The 18137-nt window shown below is 48.0% G+C and overlaps 1 protein-coding gene across 1 annotated transcript; it reads left to right on the forward strand.

Moving 5' to 3' along the window:
* Positions 1-720: 720 nt before the first annotated feature.
* On the forward strand, positions 721-7068 carry Clec3b (C-type lectin domain family 3 member B). Its single transcript, XM_057768477.1, has 3 exons — positions 721-922; positions 3914-4012; positions 6453-7068. The coding sequence occupies exons 1-3, from the start codon at positions 814-816 to the stop codon at positions 6851-6853; spliced, it is 609 nt and encodes a 202-aa protein (XP_057624460.1). The 5' UTR covers positions 721-813; the 3' UTR covers positions 6854-7068.
* The last annotated feature ends 11069 nt before the right edge of the window (positions 7069-18137 follow it).

Consider the following 18137-nt stretch of genomic DNA (forward strand, 5'->3'; position numbering starts at 1 on the left):
CTGCTAGCCTGGTCACTGTCCCTTAGTGGCTGAGTAGTTTGTAGACACTCTTTTTTTTTTTTTAATATTTATTTATTATTTATACAGTATTCTGTCTCATTGTATGCCTGAAGGCCAGAAGAGGGCACCAGACTTCATTACAGATGGTTGTGAGCCACCATGTGGTTGCTGGGAATTGAACTCAGGACTTTTGGAAGAGCAGACAGTGCTCTTAACCACTGAGCCATCTCTCCAGCCCAAAGTTTTTTTTTTTTTTTTTGGTTTTTTTGAGACAGGGTTTCTCTGTGGCTTTTGGTGCCTGTCCCGGAACTAGCTCTTGTAGACCAGGCTGGCCTCGAACTCCCAGAGATCCACCTGCCTCTGCCTCCCGGGTGCTGGGATTAAAGGCGTGTGCCACCACCGCCCTGTAGACACTCTTTACCCCACTGAGCCTCAGTTTCCCCCAAAAAATGGGAAAGGATATTTCTGTGGGTACAGAGACTCATTGAGCCAATGTCAGGCCCAAATAATCACTGGATGATTGAGCAATGACAGCTATTGGCTGTCTATTAGAATCTCCTGAAACGCTGACTTTCCGGGAGGCCAGCCAAGCTGCTGGGTGGTGGTCCTCAGCAGTGTAGCTATGGCTCCCAAGCCTTTCTCCTTTGGCAGGCTTGCATCACTTTTTTTTTCTTTCCTGTTTTGTGTGTCCTCAGCCAAGTTTTCGGAGGGTTTCCAAGACAGAGGTCCTTGTTTCCACAGCCTTAAGACGTGCAGCCCAGGCTGCAGTGACCACTGCTTTCCGACCCAGGCGTTGCAGCCAGAAGCAGCAGTATGGGATTTTGGAGCACCTACCTGCTTTTCTGCCTCTTCTCCATCTTGTCCCAGGTCACTGCAGAGTCACCCACCCCCAAGACCAAGAAAGCCACAAATGTCAAGAAAGGTAAGAAGGGGGCAGCTGCCCCTCCCTACCCTCTAGAGGCAGCCCTTCCTTCATCTTCAGGGGGAGCAGTCACCCTTCCAGACACTCTAGGGGCAGCTGCCCTGCTTTCGTTAACTCCTGTTCCTTCCCTTCATGTCTGATTCTGATGAGTCTTCCTGGGACTTTGGTGAAAGAATCTTGTGGTTAGGGTGTTCTTGCAGCAGAGATGGTTGTCAGAACTGCAAGAGTCCCCGACTCTTAGGATGGAGAAGAATCTTATAGATTTTCTAAACTGACATCTGCTCCCCCTCTAACACCCGATATGTCAAAGAAATCGAACCTCCAGCCTGGAGCTGGTTAGTTCCCATCAGGGAGCACCAGCCTGGGTTTTCTCAACTATGAGCCCAAGAGGGGTAGAATTTGCTCAAAGACTTGCAGCCAACGTTTAATAATGGAAAATGTAGAAAGCCCCCCTGGACAAACCTTTGCTTGGCACACACAGGAGAAATGGAGGACAAGTGGACTCTTTCATCCCAGAGTGAGCTCAGAGCATCTCTGCTGTCCTCTGAAATGCTGAGGGTGAGGTCATCCTGGGAGGGGTGGAGATGAAACTGCAGAGTGTTATGGTAATGGCTGAGGTTGTCACCCCTACAGGACGGGGAGGGTGACAGGAGGAAGAGCTAGAGATGGAGACTCAGGAACGACTAGAGCCCAGTCAAAGGAAAGGGTGTGGAGAATATACAAGCCCTCTGTACCTGGATAGTGAAACACAAAAACCAGCACCTCAGAGCACAAGGCTACAGCAAAGAACATGCAAAACTCGGTTGATAGGGTGCTTGCCTAGCGTCTGCAAGGACAGAACCCAGAGTGGTGGTTCACACTAACCCCAGCACTAGGAAGTGAATGAAGGAGGGTTATAAATTCAAGGTTTCTTCAATTGTATAGCAAATTTGAAGCCAGCCAAAATTACAGAACCCCTGACTCAAAAAACAACAAAACTCCAGGAGTTAGAGTTAACAGCTTCCTGTGTGAGTGTTTGCCTAGAATGTGTGACGTCTGGGTTCCATCTTCAGCACTTCAAACAAACAAACAAACAAACAAACAAACAAGCAAACAAGAACAAACAAAACTGGGGGTGGTGTTGCATGTCTTAAATCTTAGTACTTTGGAGGCAGAGGCAGGTGGATCTCTGAGTCTGAGGCCAGCCTGGTCTACAGAGTGAGTTCCAGGCCAGACAAGAATGCACAGGGAGACCCTGTCTCAAAAACAACCAAAAGCTAAGTTTACAATATAAACAAAATTCAAAACAGAACGGATACTTTATTAACATCACTTTGACAGATCTATCACAAGGCATATGTATATGGAGATGAACCCCACGAACCTGAGCAATTAACATGTCAATAATTATTTGGAAAATTTGAATGGACTGAGCTAAAAGTAAATAAATATCTGTTGACTATGTATAGTCCAGAAAAATTTTTCCAGAAAAATCTACAAAGATTGCAGAGTGCTCCTGGAAGGAAAAGCAGGGAGCAGTCTGGATTGGGAAGATTATTTTTTGGATGGTTCTGATTTCTTCAATCAGATCAATATATAATAACTGTCTACAAAGTGTTCATGTTAAAGCAGGGGACTGACTACCTCACATGGTTCTGTCCTTGAGCACCGCCAACAATGCCGCCAAGGCATGTGGTGTGAGGGATGTAGATCAAAGACAAGCAGGATTTCTGAATATGGAAAATGATTGCTAGTTTCTCAGGTTTTTCCCGGTCTTGTAAATCATGTTGTGGGAAAGAAGAGGATCCGAGTAGGGCTGCTCCTGATTTCAGTAATGACCACACTCAAGCTCTGGCCATAGATGGCTCCCACGAGAGCTCAAACACCCTGGTTCAGTTTCCAACTCATGTTACCCACATGGTGCCCTGTGCTGATGTTTCGTATGATTGCTCACAGTGTCTGTGAACCCAGAGGTTGAGGCAGAGATACGGAGTGACCCTGGCTCCAACTCTGTCTGCTGTGCTCTTGTTCCGCTGGATGTTATTTTCCCCACACTTGATAAGTTGTATCACCAATTTTTGTACATGCAAGTCCATGTCTTTTGTTTGTTTGTTCATTAATTGGTTTGTTTTCAAGACAGGTTTCTCTGTGTAGCCCTGGCTGTCCTGGAGCTCCCTCTGTAGACTCCCTATCCTTTGCCTCAAGCCTAGCAGAGCTTTCCAAGTCCCAGCTCTCAGCTGACACACACGGTGTCCCTCACCTACACCTGCTGGTGCACATGTCAATCACCCACGCGGGCAGTCCCTATCAGGGATGTCATGTACCACGGAGCAGACGGGAAGAGCATGGCTCTATGGCTCAGGCCAGCTGCTCTACCATCCTAGGCAGGTCATTTAAATCTGGCCTTGGTTTCCTTGTGAAATGGTGAGTACCCAGGATGATTCTTGCCCGTGCCTTAGAGCTGGCTATGAGCATGGCTGAGGAGGTGCACAGCAAGCCCAAGTCCTTCTGCAGGAGAGCTCTACCAGAAATGGCTCCTCTGCTCTCCCTCAGCCGCACACAACCCACCCTGTGCTGTGCCATTTCCCCTGAGCTTCCTCAGTCATTCCAGGGTGCTGTTTTCCTCTCACACTGTGTGTGTGATGAGGTGGAGCTGTGCTGGTGAACGTGTGTCCCTGTCACCCTCAGCTCAGACTAGGGCTCTGTCCACATCCTGGGGGAACTGACCTCTGTGATTTTATGGCCCATAAATGGAGCTGGTAAAGCGGCTGTTTCCCCGACCCCTGCTAATGCCACCCTGACAAATGCAGCATAGGGAAGCCTGGAGAGGAACCAGGAACAGGCAAAAAGAGCCCACTGGAGTTCCTTAGGCAGGAGGCAAAGATGGAAGGAAAACCAAGCAGTCTAGGCTGGGAGAAGTAATTTCCCCTTGCCTCTTCGGGGCTGGCAGAAGAGAAGGGAGCCTGGCAGAAGCACCTCAGGTTTTCATGCCCTCATGCCTCTCTGTCCTAGATGTGGTGAGCCCAAAGATGTTTGAGGAGCTCAAGAACAGGCTGGACAGTCTGGCCCAGGAGGTGGCCCTGTTGAAGGAGCAGCAGGCCTTACAGACTGGTAAGTGTGGTATGACTGTGTAGAGGGACACACCCAAGAAGGGGCCAGGCTGGTAATGGGCAGAAGCGGGGAAGAAGGCTCAGTTTCCAGCCAGTGCCAAGCTCAGGAGCCTGTTTTCACATGGTTCCTTGGCGGAGGCTGCCTGACTTACATCCGTACGACCCAGCCAGTCAGGCACAGCTGGGTCTGGTCACAGCTAGAGGGAGTGGAGGGTCAGTGCTGCAGAGGCCAGGAGGTACCTCCCAACAGGAAATGACCACTGCTCAGTGAAAGTGTGAGCTCTGGATCGGGTCCAGGAATTATAGTGCGGCCTAGGCCAGCCACAGGGAAACTGTATTTAGTGGTGTCACTGCCCTGGGGCACATGGCTCCCCTCCCCTGTACCCACCCTTCCTGTGTGTCTGTGCTTTACAGATGGCCTCTGAATCACAGTAACCAGGCCAGCATTTGTCAGTCCCAATGTTAAACTATGTCAGCTGATGGGGGCTGGAGAGATGGCACGGTAATTAAGAATGCTATTGCTTCCGTAGAGGACAGAGTTTGATTCCCAGCACCCCGTCTGGTGTCTCACAACTGCCTGTAACCCCAGTTCCAAAGGATATAATGCTTCTTGTCCTCCATGGGCACTGCACTCTTGTGCATCCCCCCCACACACATAAAAAATAAAAATAAAGCCAGGCATGGTGGCATACACCTTTAATCCAACCACTTGGTAGGCCAGCCTGGTCTACAGAGTGAGTTTCAGGCTAGTCAGGGTCATACAGTGAGACTCTGTCTCAAAGACAAAACAAATAATAATATGATAAATAAAATCTTGGAGCTGGAGAGATGACTCAGTCATTAAGAGACCTAGCTGCTCTTCCAGAGAGCCTGGGTTCAGTCCCTGCACCCACATGGCGACTGTATAATTCCAGCTCCAGGGGATCCAATGCCTTCTTCTGCCCTGAGAGTAACCCCACACAGACATGGTGCACACTCACACAGACATACACATAACATGCACATATAAAAATCTTTAATGAAAATAAGTATTTTTTAAAAAATAAAAGATGGGCTAACTAAGGCAGAGGAAGGCCCACAGTCACCCTACGGGGCACTCCAAAGGCCAGGAGAGCCAGCCTTTGTTTTCAGACTGGCTAACTGCACAGAGCTTTGGGACCAGGCTGGTCCTTCAAGTTGGTTGTCCCTCTCCACCATGGTCTTCATGCAGTGTCTCTACTCTCACTCCCCCTGTGACCTTGCCTCAGACCCGTGGTGTGTAGTGAGCATACTGTGTATGCACTTGCCTTGATCTAGGTGTACGATGTACCCGAGAGTGTGATGGGTGTGCTACAAGTCTATGAATACACACTTCCGTGAGGCTGACTTGTCAAATCCCTCCGAGATGTGGGGATGCTCATCCTGACTACCACTGAGTGGAAGGGCTAAGTGCTGGGGTAGGGGCCAATATGTACTCCTGATGTATGTGACCTCACAAGTGACGCATACCCCATCTGCCTGATGGTTGTTAGAAATCGAGCTACGTCGGGTAGTGGTGGTGCATGCCTTTTATCCCAGTACGTGGGAGGCAGGGATTTTTGTCTCAAAAAACAAATAAACGAGAGAGAGAGAGAGAGAGAGAGAGAGAGAGAGAGAGAGAGAGAGAGAGGAAGAAGGGAGGGAGGGAGGGAGGGAGGGAGGGAGGGAGGGAGGGAGGGAGGAAGGAAGGAAGGAAGGAAGGAAGGAAGGAAGGAAGGAAGGAAGGAAGGAAGGAAGGAAGGAAGTCAAGTTAAACACAAACTGCTACACCAAGCTCACCTCCTAACCTGGGAGACCAGTGTTCCACTAAGCACTAGTTCAGAATGCCATTCGGAAAAGTCTGCCTTCCCTTACTTGGGACCTGGCCTGGGCAGAGGTCCCCTCTGTGGATCCCCTGTGGTAGGTAATGCTTGCTAGCCCTCAGACTGAGGTGGTAAGTACTAAGTATCTGGACTGTGGTCTCCATTTCAAGTAGGCAGATGCCTGGCACTGTGAACTAGCTAGTGGCTTGATCCTAGAGAGGAGCCCGCTGATGGAGCACAGCGTGGGAGGCTCTGGCTAGTTGGGGAAACTGAGGTCGCAGCCTGGGGAGGGTGAGGAAGGAAGCAGACCCAAGAGAAGTTAAGCTCAGAATAAGCCTGAAGCCAGCCTCTGTGGCCCTGGGTAGAGACCAAGTGGCTTTTGCACTCCGTCTCTGGAAGTCAGTGACCCTGGCTAAGGAGCCCTTTGTAGCAGAGGGGTGGTCATTCCCGGACCAGGGCACCAGTTCCTCGTGGACAGTAATCTGGCTTCTTCAGTGCCTGCCACGGCAGGGTCCTGAAGCGGAAGCAAGCAGGTTTCAAGCGATGGATGGGATGGGATGGAGGCTGGGGACAGTCTGGCCTGGGGCGTCCGAAACTCATGACGGCTATTTCTCCTTTCAGTATGCCTAAAGGGCACCAAAGTAAACCTGAAGTGCTTCCTGGCCTTCCCCCAGCCGAAGACCTTCCATGAGGCCAGCGAGGACTGCATCTCCCGTGGGGGCACGCTGGGCACGCCGCAGTCGGGGCTGGAGAACGAGGCTCTGTTCGAGTACGCGCGCCAGAGCGTAGGCAGCGAGGTGGAGATCTGGATGGGCCTCAACGACATGGCCGCGGAAGGCGCCTGGGTGGACATGACCGGCGGCCTCCTGGCCTTCAAGAACTGGGAGACGGAGATCACGGCGCAGCCCGACGGCGGCAAAGCCGAGAACTGCGCCGCCCTGGCCGTAGCGGCCAACGGCAAGTGGTTCGACAAGCGATGCCGCGACCAATTGCCTTACGTCTGCCAGTTCGCCATTGTGTAGCCTGACCCCTGCGCTAAGAGGCGCGGCCTGGGCCGGGGAGGGGTGAGGACCACAAAGAGGCGCGTGCTGCTGGTGGGTGGGGCTTGTGGGTTGCTAAGGGGCGGGGCGTAGGTGGGCGGAGTCGAGCTCCAGAAAACGGGCGTGCGAAGTGGTTCCTGGTGAGAGAAAAGCAGATGCAGGGTTCTGAGAGGGGCGGGAGAGACCTTTCTGTCTTGGGTTCCTCCTTGTCTGTTTTTTTTTTGTTTTGTTTTGTTTTGTTTTGTTTTGCAAATAAAGCTGGTTCAGAATCCCTGAAGTTGGCTGGTCGCCATGTCAGGGTGGGGCGAAGATTCCCGGAGCCTGGCCCCAAACCCAAGAGAGCCTTAGTTACATTTCCAGCCTGCTTTTTTGCGGCGGCCACTCCCCTCTGTTAGAATAGGACACACACTCCAATTCTGGCGGGTATGTTGGGGGCACTATTCTTTCTCTTGTTGGGGATCCATCTGGAGATGCCTGGCATGCAGACATCTGCTGTGAGGTAAGGGATGAATGGTTGCCAAGGCTTCCCAGGGAGATCTGTCTCTATCCTCATCACAGGAGGCTAGTCCAGGAGCCAAACACCACAGTTACTAGCACTGTCTGGGCCGGCCAGCCAACCAGGGGTTCTGTATGGCTCCAGATCAGCACAGAACATCACTGAGCCCACCATAGTTCAGGGACTTTAAATATATAGTCTGGTTTAGTTTTATCCACCCAGGACAATATGTGTTACTGTGTCTTACAATAAGGAAGCGCCAGCATAGGGAAGCTCAGTGGCTCTGGCTGATGAGAGCCTAGTGATTGCGTTTCTCCTGATTGCCTTAGCACAGCCATCCGTGCACTGGAGGGGGCTTTCCCAGCACCTTCTGCTTCTGGACAGGCCCACAGTTCCTCGTCAGCCATCAGTCCCACACTGAGGACAGCGCGATTTGATTGGCTGGAACGGGAGGCCGCTTGCAGTGACTATACTCCACTGCCAGGCTGCCTATCGTTGTCACTCATTGTATGGAATACAGAGTCATGGCAGGGTGGTGAGAGCCATAGCTGTCGGTGTGAGAACATTCAAGGGTGAGGCCTGTACTCAGCATGGTCAGCCATCAGGGCAGCTGACCCCTCATAGTCCTGCTCAGATTTCCCGAGAAGTCGTGGGTCTGGGCAGGCAATAAACATTACCGCCTTCCACCAGAAGATGGCAGTGTGGGAAACAGGATGACTTCCTATTTGTCATCTGCCTGGAATGGTCCTAGGTTTAGAGCGCCTACACACTGCAAACTCCATCCGCCTGTCCTCCCAGCTCTGTGTGCTCTTTAGAAAAAAAAAATCTTATTGTCTTATCCAGGTGGACTTTGAGCTCCAGGGTTCATTCACGAAATCCTCCTGCCTCAAAAGGCCAACTCTTTACCACATCCTGATCTTCCCATGCATAGGGTATAAAAAGTGCTAGGATGGAAATCAGAGGGATGCTTTGAACTAGGGGTTTGTTAATGACAGACTCACTCTGATTCATTTTGCTAGCTTAGTGCTTTTTTGTTTTGTTTGGTTTTGGTTTTTCAAGACAGGGTTTCTCTGTGTAGCCTGGAACTTGCTCTGTAGACCAGGCTGTCCTAGAACTCACAGAGATCTGCCTGCCTCCCGAATGCTGGGATTAAAGGCATGAGCCACTGCCTCCCAGTGAATTCTTTGTGTGTGTATGTGTTCTGATGAAGCTTAAACCCAAATCTTACGCATGCTAAGCAATCATTACTGAACTACATCCCCAGCAAATATGATATTCTCAATCAGATGAAGGGGTAGGGGATTCTTGGTAGGATTTTTGAGGCCTTTTGTTGTTGTATTTGTTTGAGACCTTCTCACAGCGGATCTCTGTGAGTTCAAGGCCAACCTGGTCTATAAGAGCTAGTTCTAGGACAGGTTCCAAAACTACAGAGAAACCCTGTCTCGAAAAAACCAAAGCAAATAAGTGAATAAATAAAAAAAATTCAAAAGGGGGTGACAGTACTTGGTGCTGGCATGTGTTTGTGATTGAGAGTACATAACTGTGTAAAAACACCATTCCATTCAGAGTGTTTAGGGTTATTTCTGATGCCTGAAGTCAGATCCCTCCTCACCCGCTTTTTATGAGCCAGTGACTCACGCAAGAGCATGGTTTGTCAATTAATTAAAGTGGAAATCCTGGCCCCACTCTCTGAACACTCCCCTTCTCCAGTAAAAAGCACTGTTGTTTCAGGCACTGTGAACGCAATCTTCAATGAAGTTGCCACAGCGGAGATCAAGCTAAGGTCTCACCGCTAGCTGGAGATGAACTGCGACAGTTTCTGTTCCCTGTAGAAAGCAGCTGGTGCAAAGAGCTAAGCTGGACTAGAGAGATGCCTCAGTGGTTAAGAGCACTGCCTGTTCTTCCTAAGGTCCTGAGTTCAATTCTCAGCATCCACATTACTGCTCACAACTGTCTACAACTGTAGCCCCATGGGATCTGATGACCTCTTTGGGTGTTCAGATGTAGGTGCAAAAAAGACCACTCATATACATAAATAAATTTTTTTTTTTTTTTTAAAAAAGATGAGCTGGTTAGTAAGAAAGTGATCTTTGGATCATGACAGGTTTAAACAACAGGTCATTAGCAAGGGAAATTTGGGTCAGCTCTAAATGTGAGAGTTTTATTTTTTCTTTCTTTTGTAATTTAAATTAAAATTTATTTTTGGGTTTTTCAAGACAGGGTTTTTTACCCCTGACTGTCCTGTAACTTGCTCTGTAGATCAGGCTGGCCTCGTGTTGGGACCATTTGGAGTCCTGGCCTCCAGCTGCTCTTCCCTGACAGAGATCTTTACTTTCCTTCTGATTTGAGTTACTAAAGGCTGTGTCAAAGTTGTTTACCAGCTCTGCTTCACGAGCACGTTTTGCCTTGACCTTGAGGATCAGAGGATAAGGTTTTCACCTGTTGGTCCATCTGACTGTGTTGGGTATGTAAGCCTCCATGGTGCTATTTGAATAAGGGGCTTCTTACCAGTGATTAGAGGTTCATGTCTCTGTCTCTGTCCTTGTGTGTTTCAATCTCCAGCCCCTTGCCTGAAGCTCATGAACTGTATGGTAGCGCATAGAGCGCAGACAGGTGTTGTGCGCTGCAGCCTTAAACTCACAGAGATCCACCTATCTCTGCCTCCTGAGTACCAGGATTAAAGGTGTGTGCCACCACTGAGGGGCTCTAGAGTTTTCTTTTTCTTCTTTAAGATTTATTTATTGTTATGTATGCAGTGTTCTGCCTGAATGTATCGCTGAAGGCCAGAAGAGGGCACCAAATCTCATTACAGATGCTTGTGAGCCACCATGTGGGTACTGGCAGTCAAACTCAGGACCTCTGGAAGAGCAGCCAGTGCTCTTAACCTCTGGTCCATCTCCCCAGCCCCACTAGAATTTTCTTTTTTTGTTAAAAGATTTATTTATTTATTTATTTATTTATTTATTTATTTATTTATTTATTTATTTATGTGTTCATTCATTCATTCAGTCAGTCAAGTGTCCTGCCTGTAGGCCAGAAGAGGGCACCAGATCTCATTATAGGTGGTTGTGAGCCACCATGTGATTGCTGGGAATTGAACTCAGGACCTCTGGAAGAGCAGTCAGTGCTCTTAACCACTGAGCCATCTCTCCAGCCCCACTAGAATTTTCTTAACGGGGTAAACAATGAACCAGATTTTCAGTTACTCCACAGTAGTTGCCCTGGGTAGGAAAGAACTCTTGACTTAGAGTCCAGCTGGACAACTTTCTCTCCCTAGTGCTGTGGCCTTGGGGGGGACAGCCACAAAACTGTGGTTTGTTTCTTGTGCAGCATTTGCAGTAAAACACTGGCCGCTAGGGTCGCGCTCAAAGGTGGGGCCAGCCAAAGTGAAAAGATTGTCCTCTGGCCTCTACACAGGCACGGAGTGGCCAGAGGGCAGAAAGACCAGGTGGAGATGGCACCACTGGGGCTGTGGAGTGGACCCACATGTGGGATACATCTGAGTGCAGAACCACAACCACAGAATATACCAGACGGGGGGGGGGGGCGGGGAGAGAAGGACATCTTCCCAACACCTGTGTCCACCCGCCCTTGTGATCTACCCCGACCTCACAGGAGATCCAGGCAATGCTGTCTCTGCCTGGGCAGTCTTCTGCATGTCGGATACCATCTGAGGACCAAGTGGACAGAGTTGGAATCCAGGTTTCCTCTGTCCGTGTAAGGTTCTGACGTTCACAGTGTCCCCAGTTCTTTGAGAGCTGATGCTCTTGTGGACTGGGACACAACACACAAGAGTCGGAGGTGGCAGAGGTGGAGGTGCTGGGGGAGACAGGGAAGCAAACAAGGCTTTTTCATCCTGGTCCCCAAAGTGTTTTGCTGTTTAAACATCAAATATATAATTTTTAATATATATATATATATATATATATTTTTTTTTTTTTCCTGGAACTCGTTTTGTAGACCAAGCTGGCCTCAGACTCACAGAGATCTGCCTGCCCCTGCCTCCTGGGTGTGATTAATGGTGTGTGTATCACTGCCTGGCCAACCGTGCTTTTTAAATGTCTCCAGATCATACTTTAAAGGTAGAACGATTTTGTACTGTTAATACCCTAGAATGTTTTCTCAGTAGTTACGAGGAACATTTCTACTGACAGTTGGCAAAACTCAGAAGGTTCTAAGCAAAGCAAGTTCAGGTCACATTCTGAACTCAGCTGACAGGGCGGCAGGACCGACGTGGGCCGTGTGGGCAAAGTATTTTGCTTCGTGTCAGGGCTCAGAGTACAGTCCTTTTGACAAGTGTTCCTGTGACTTTGCAAGGTGTGTGTTGGGGGTGGGGAGTGGGAGCTTGTCATTTAATAGAAAGAGGTTGTGATTCTGCAGGCACCAAGACTTCCCGGTTTTGACAAAACTCAGAAGTTGTTGCTCTTGAGGAAGCCTGACTCCAACTGCCCTGTGTTAGGTCAGGGCTGTCTGAGCTCTGCCACGCTGGACTGGCTCAGCGTGTCTCTCTGTGGGAGCGCATACGCAGAGTTCATACCCAGCAGGTCTGTCTAGAATGTTCCTCACTTTTTCCACTGCCCACTCAAGAAGCCTGTACCACTGGCTTCCTTGCGAGAGGTCCTAGAAATTGAACAGGGAAGAGCTTCCTAGGATAACCAATCAGCACCCGTTGTCTGCTGAGTGGACACTTAGACATGGGTCATCCTATGTGTTGAAGGCTGTCGGCAGACTCCCCGACCTCTGTCCGCCCAAGCCATCGGTTCCCACTCCGGTTGGGACAGCTATATTGTTTGAAAACATGGCCAATGTGTCCCTATGATCCCGAATCTCCCCTAATGAGAGCCACTGAGGTTGAAGGTCTGGCGGCATCACACAGACATACATGCTGGCAAAACACCAATGCAAATAATAAATAAGGTATTATTATAAATAAATAAAGAAACTTGCACCAGGATCAGCAAGATCCGCAGCTTAAGGCACTTGCTGCGGAGCCTGTGATTTGAGGACGATCCCTGGAACACACATAGTGGACAAAGAGAATTGAGACTAAAAGTTTGTCTTCTAATCTTCACATAGGTGCTGCGGTGCATGCTTACAGCCTCACACCTTCACACAAATTAATGATAAATTAAAAAAAATTAAATTGATTAAAAAATAAAAACTTGTACCACTGACTCCAGAAACATAAGTCCTTTTAGATTTCTTTGATGGCACCTAACACCTAGGCTGCCACCTCCAGGGCAGTGGAATATCTTTGGGTTGCTTTGGGGCAGGGATTGCGTACAGAAAGAAGGTTGACGTGGCCCTTCCTGCCAGTGATCCAACTACTTCTGTAGTTGATCAGATCAGGGGTCACCTGATCAGAGCGGTTATCTGAGCCCATCTTAGTCTCCCACTACCCGTACCCCTACACTTCTGTAATCCTAGCACATGGGACGTGGAGGAAGTGGAGGAAAAAGAAGCAGAAGTTCAAGACCATTTGTGAGTATTGCTAAATTCCAGGTCAGCTTGAGCTTTACGAAACCTTGTCTCAGGAAAAGAATTCAGCTAAGAGCCCTCATAACATTTTACAACTGTTCCTGCAACCACAGTCCCTATTCAGTTCCTTCCTCTGGAGTTAAGGTGGCCTCAGTGTTACCGGTAGCAGGACACAGGGCTCAGTGTGAATGGCTGTACTGCCCAATTGTTTTCAGAGATCTCCACCTAGGTGAAGCTGTGGTCTTTACTGACACAGATAAAAGTGTTTCAGGAGGCACTGGTATCAAGCAAAGCTGGGACTTACTAAGCCAACCTTGAGTTTGCTGAGGGAAAACATCGTGGGGTCTACAAAGAAAAGCACATCCAAATTTAGGCCCAGGAGTTGCTGAAGGACTGCCTCAGAAAAGGACAGCCGCACACACCCGAGGTAAGGGGAGGGAGTGGGCTTCTTCAGAGACTGCAGTCTTGAGCTTCTGGATAGCGAAACTGTGCAACACGGACGGGGTATTATTATTTACATGTTGAAGTGGGGAAGAAGTGAGGAATTCTGGGAGGAGGATTTTCCCAGAAGAGGGTTTCCTCAACTTTTCTGTATTACGAGGTTTTCTGGATGCATCCAGGCATCAGATGCAGGATGGGAATAGGTGGTTCAGCCAGACTACTGGTGTGGAGATCGTTATAAAGCAAAGAGCAGTGGTTGTGGCGGTTCCAATAAGAATGGCCCCTAAGAGCCGGGCGGCGGTGGCGCACGCCTTTAATCCCAGCACTCGGGAGGCAGAGGCAGGCGGATCTCTGTGAGTTCGAGGCCAGCCTGGTCTACAACAGCTAGTTCCAGGATAGGAACCAAAAGCTATGGAGAAACCCTGTCTCGAAGAAAAAAAAAATCCAAAAAAAAAAAAAGAATGGCCCCTAAGGGCTCATATATCTGAAAGCTTAGTCACCAGGGAGTGGCACTACTCAGAAGGATTAGGAGGTGTGGCCTTGCTGGAGGCTGTGTGTCACTGAGAGTGGGCTTGGCCCAGTGGCTCTCTCTTCCTGCTGCCTATGTATACAGATGTAGAACTTTCAGCTGTCTCTCCAGTACTGCGTCCACCTGCTAACAATAAACTAAACCTCTGAAACAATAAGCAAGTTCCAGTTAAAGCCTTTCTTTTGTGAGAGCCGCCATGGTCATGGTGGCTCTTCACAGCCATAGAACACTGACTAAGGCTAAGACCGTGGTCTTCTGAGTGAACTACATTGGGATGGTCTTTCTGTAACACGACTCTAACATTGCACAACCTGTTATACCAGGGCTGTAGCCCAGTTGGTAAAGTGTTTGCCAGGCTTTTATGAGGCTCTGGGTTCTCCCCACAGCCCTGCAAAAACAAAACAAACAATGTTGATTGCTTCTTGTTCCTTATCAACCTCATTAACAGCTCAAGGAAAGTAGTTAGTGGAATGTAATCAGCCTTACCTGTGGGTCATTCTTGGCAAGTGCATGAGTAATTGTTACTACCTTGCTGGCAGTTCCCCTTCTGCCCACCCTGCGCCTGTGTGCTTCCTCCACATCATGTTATATGGCAACTTCTCTGTCACTAGCCTATAGCTTGGGGGGCTGCACACCATGGGTATTCAAGAAGAGTGACTGTAAATGACTGGATAGAATCCGATGCCTAGAAGAAAAATGTCCCTTGCTTTATTGCTACTAACAATAAAGCTCTTCAGGCAAACCAAAGCAGCTGCGATGCCGTGTTCAATTATGGCTCAGGCCTTGGCAAGGAGCTGAAGGTAAAGTTTGCTCAGGAAATCCACGCTGGCAGCAATTGTAGCAAAAGTGCAATTTTTCATCTTAAAAATCAATGTCCTTGGCTTGGAGGATGTAAATAAAACTTTTTTTTCTTTAAACACAAAAAAAACAAAGGCTTTATTATCTCAGGGAGACTTTGTTATCGATCGATATCTAGGTTATTTAAAGTAACCTAATTGAATACTAGAAGGGATTGGACTCTAGAGGCATAGGACAGTTTTATCTTCATTATTGGGAATTTCTGTTTGGCCATGTTTGTCAAAGAGGTGGTAATTACACAGTGTTACTGAGTTGCCATTGGAGCAGATGTGAGGAGATTGGGAAGAATCTCCTCTACAGAGCGCGCTTCCCAGCTCTTTCCCCTTCAGCAGGGCCTGAGAGACCATCAGTAAAACGGACAATTTGGTCATGAGATAAATATTTAACATGGCTTTTGACTTTAGATGTTTACTCTTCCTTAAGCACATAAAATTAAGAGTAATGTTAGCTAATAGCAAAATTTGTGTTGTTTATTTTGTTTTATTTATTTATTTATTGGTTTTTCGAAACAGGGTTTCTTTGTAGCTTTGGAGCCTGTCCTGGAACTAGCTCTTGTGGACCAGGCTGACCTTGAACTCAGAGACATCCACCTACCTCTACCTCCTGAATGCTGGAATTAAAAGCATGCACCACCACCGCCCGGCTTTTTTCTTTCTTTAAGATTTTATTTTAAACCATGCATATATGTGTCTGTCTTTGATGGGTTTGAGCATGTGGGTGCAGATGCTTGTGGAGGCCAGGAGAGGGCACCAGATCCCCTGGATTCCCAGGCAGTTGTGAGCCACCCGACCAGGTGCTTCCAAAAACAGCTCTGGTCTTCTGCAAAGCAGCTGGTGCTCTTAACCACAGAGCCATCTCTCCCCACCCTTTGTTTATTAACTGGGGGCTGAACGTAGAACTTGGCGTGTGGAAGGCAAGTGCTTTACCTCTAAGCTATGAGTCATGCTTTTGCTTTGAATTTGTGATCCTCCTGCCTCATTTTACACACAAGTACCTGGGATTACAGACCTGTAGCAACAGGCCTGGCTACTGTTGGTATGCTTTTTGTTGCTTGTTTGTTTGATTTTTTTGTGGGGGAGGGGATATGTTCCAGATTGGCCTGGAATGTTCTATGTAGCCCAAGCTGGTCTTGAACTTTTAATGATCCTTTTGCCTCAGCCTCTCAAGTGCTGTGCACTTACAGATGTGAGCCACCAGAGTTGGTATTTGGTGCTTTTTAATTTTTTGGCCATCTGTGTATTCTCACAGTGAGATGTCTGTTCTTATTTCTTATTTTTTATTTACTTACTTACTTTTGCCAACTTTTGCTATTTATTTTGAGGAATAGGGACCTCCTGTGTAATCCAAGCTGGCCTGGAACTCTCTATGTGTCCTAGGCTGGAATTTACAATCCTCTGTGTTAGATTCAAGAATGCTACCTCTTTTCTACCGAGCTGAGCCCAGCCCTCCTGCTTTTTTGTTTTCCTCTCACGGTGTACTGTGATTCTTGGCTCTCGGTAATCCGGGTTTGTTCCCTAGGGAACTGGATGCCATGCAGGTTTATTTGATTACCATTCCTCAGAGAGATTTTCCCAACTTTTCTCTCACCCCAGCTTCTTCTTTACAGCACTTACATAATACATTGCATTACCTATCAATTTGCTTTTTGTTACTGCTTCTTCCAATTTTCAGCTCTACCAGAAGCCTGAAGCAAGCTTACTGCTCTATCTCCAGGGCCCAGTTAGCACTCGGTAAATAATTCACTGCCTGACAGGATGAAGGGATGAATAACTGTAAGCTAAATGAGAAATTTACTTCTTGGTCAGGAGCTTGTTCTGACTTTGAACGCCCCCTCTTGGGAAGTCAAATTTGTTCAGGAACAAAGGTCATAAATCAAAACCTTAGGATGGCAAAAAAGATAGTGGCCACGAAGAGACTGAAGAAACCAGTGGAGGTGGTGAAATACTGGAAAACTTCTCCCTGGAACATGAGCTTCCTGTGATTTCTGTGGATTAGGGGAAAGAAATAATTTGCTCCTCATCCTTGTGAGTTCTTCCTTTTTTTTTTTAAATGGGGTTTTATATAACCTGACTGTATTTGAACTCCTGCCCTAACTCCCAAATCCTGGAACGACTGTTATGTACAACCTTACCTGGCTTCCCCGTGAGTTCTTCAATATCCACACAGCCACAGCACTTACCCTCAGCAAGGTCTGGATACCTTACAGCTCAGTAAAGTTAAGACAAAATTAGCCATCTTAACAGTTTACCAGTTGTCTTCAAATGAACATCTACTCAGGGGCCCAAGCGAGAAGTTAGTCAGCTGTCATTCTGTTTGCAGCTCTCTGGTGTCTGGAGTGGAAATGAATTCTTACTTTTCTTTCTCCTTTTTTTTTTTTGTGGTTTTTAGAGATGGGGTTTCTCTGCATAGCCCTGGCTGTCCTGGAACTCACTCTGTAGACCAGGCTGGCCTCGAGCTCACAGAGATCCACCTGCCTCTGCCTCCCGAGTCCTGGGATCAAAGACGTGTGTCTCCACATCTGGCCGCGTCATATTTCTTTGACAACTTTATATTTTGCTTTGAACCCAGTAGTATTATGTATAGTAAGCCACACGAGCAAAAGAAATAGAGCAGGTCAGCTCTCAGTTTCATGGCTCTTGTTTCTAAGGCATCTGCTTGGCTCCACAGCTCTCAGAACTGAGGCCTCCAGGAGTTCTGAGTTACTGGGGTTGAGAGACAGGCAGTGCCGAAATGCTTTCTCACGGTACCTTGTAGTGATGTGTGGTGTAGAGGAAGCCTTCACCATCACCAGGGCTGATGTAGCAAGTGGGCAGCTCCCACCAGCCTCCCACCTTCTGGTTGCAAGGATTTGGCCTGTGACCATCCCTCCCTTTCTCCACATTCTAAATTCCTGAGAAAAGCCAAACCTAAATGATTAAGATATTACCTGATAATCTTTTAAAATAACCAATAAAATCCAGTATCTCTGGTATTGTCCTGAAATTTGAAAAAATGAAATGTATGCCCTGGCAATGCTGGAGCATGCACAGGCAGCCTGCACAAGGCAGTTCTGTTGAACCTGTTCATGTTGGGTTTCATGGTCTAAGCTGATGAGGATGACTGACCAGGCCTCTTCCTCAACAGGGCACCAGATCTCATGACAGATGATTGTGAGCCACCATGTGGGTGCTGGGACCTTTGGAAGAGCAGGCGGTTCTAACTGCTGAGCCATCTCTCCAGTACCCTGGTGAGATCCTGCTAACATCAAAATGGATCTAGGTCTGAATCAGCTAACACAAACACTTGGTAATAGGTTGAATGTTTAGAAAAGTACCCCATGGAGTCAAGGTTAATTGAAATGTTCCAGTCAGAGGGTGATAAAGATCCTGGTCATATGGTCTTCCTGCTCATTGTCCCCAGGCTCCTTTCTGTCCCTATAAAAATCCATGTCCCTGACTTCCCTACGATAACCTTATATGGATAAT

This window comes from Chionomys nivalis, chromosome 4 (genome assembly GCF_950005125.1).
Source record: "Chionomys nivalis chromosome 4, mChiNiv1.1, whole genome shotgun sequence".
NCBI classification, from domain to species: Eukaryota; Metazoa; Chordata; class Mammalia; order Rodentia; family Cricetidae; genus Chionomys; species Chionomys nivalis.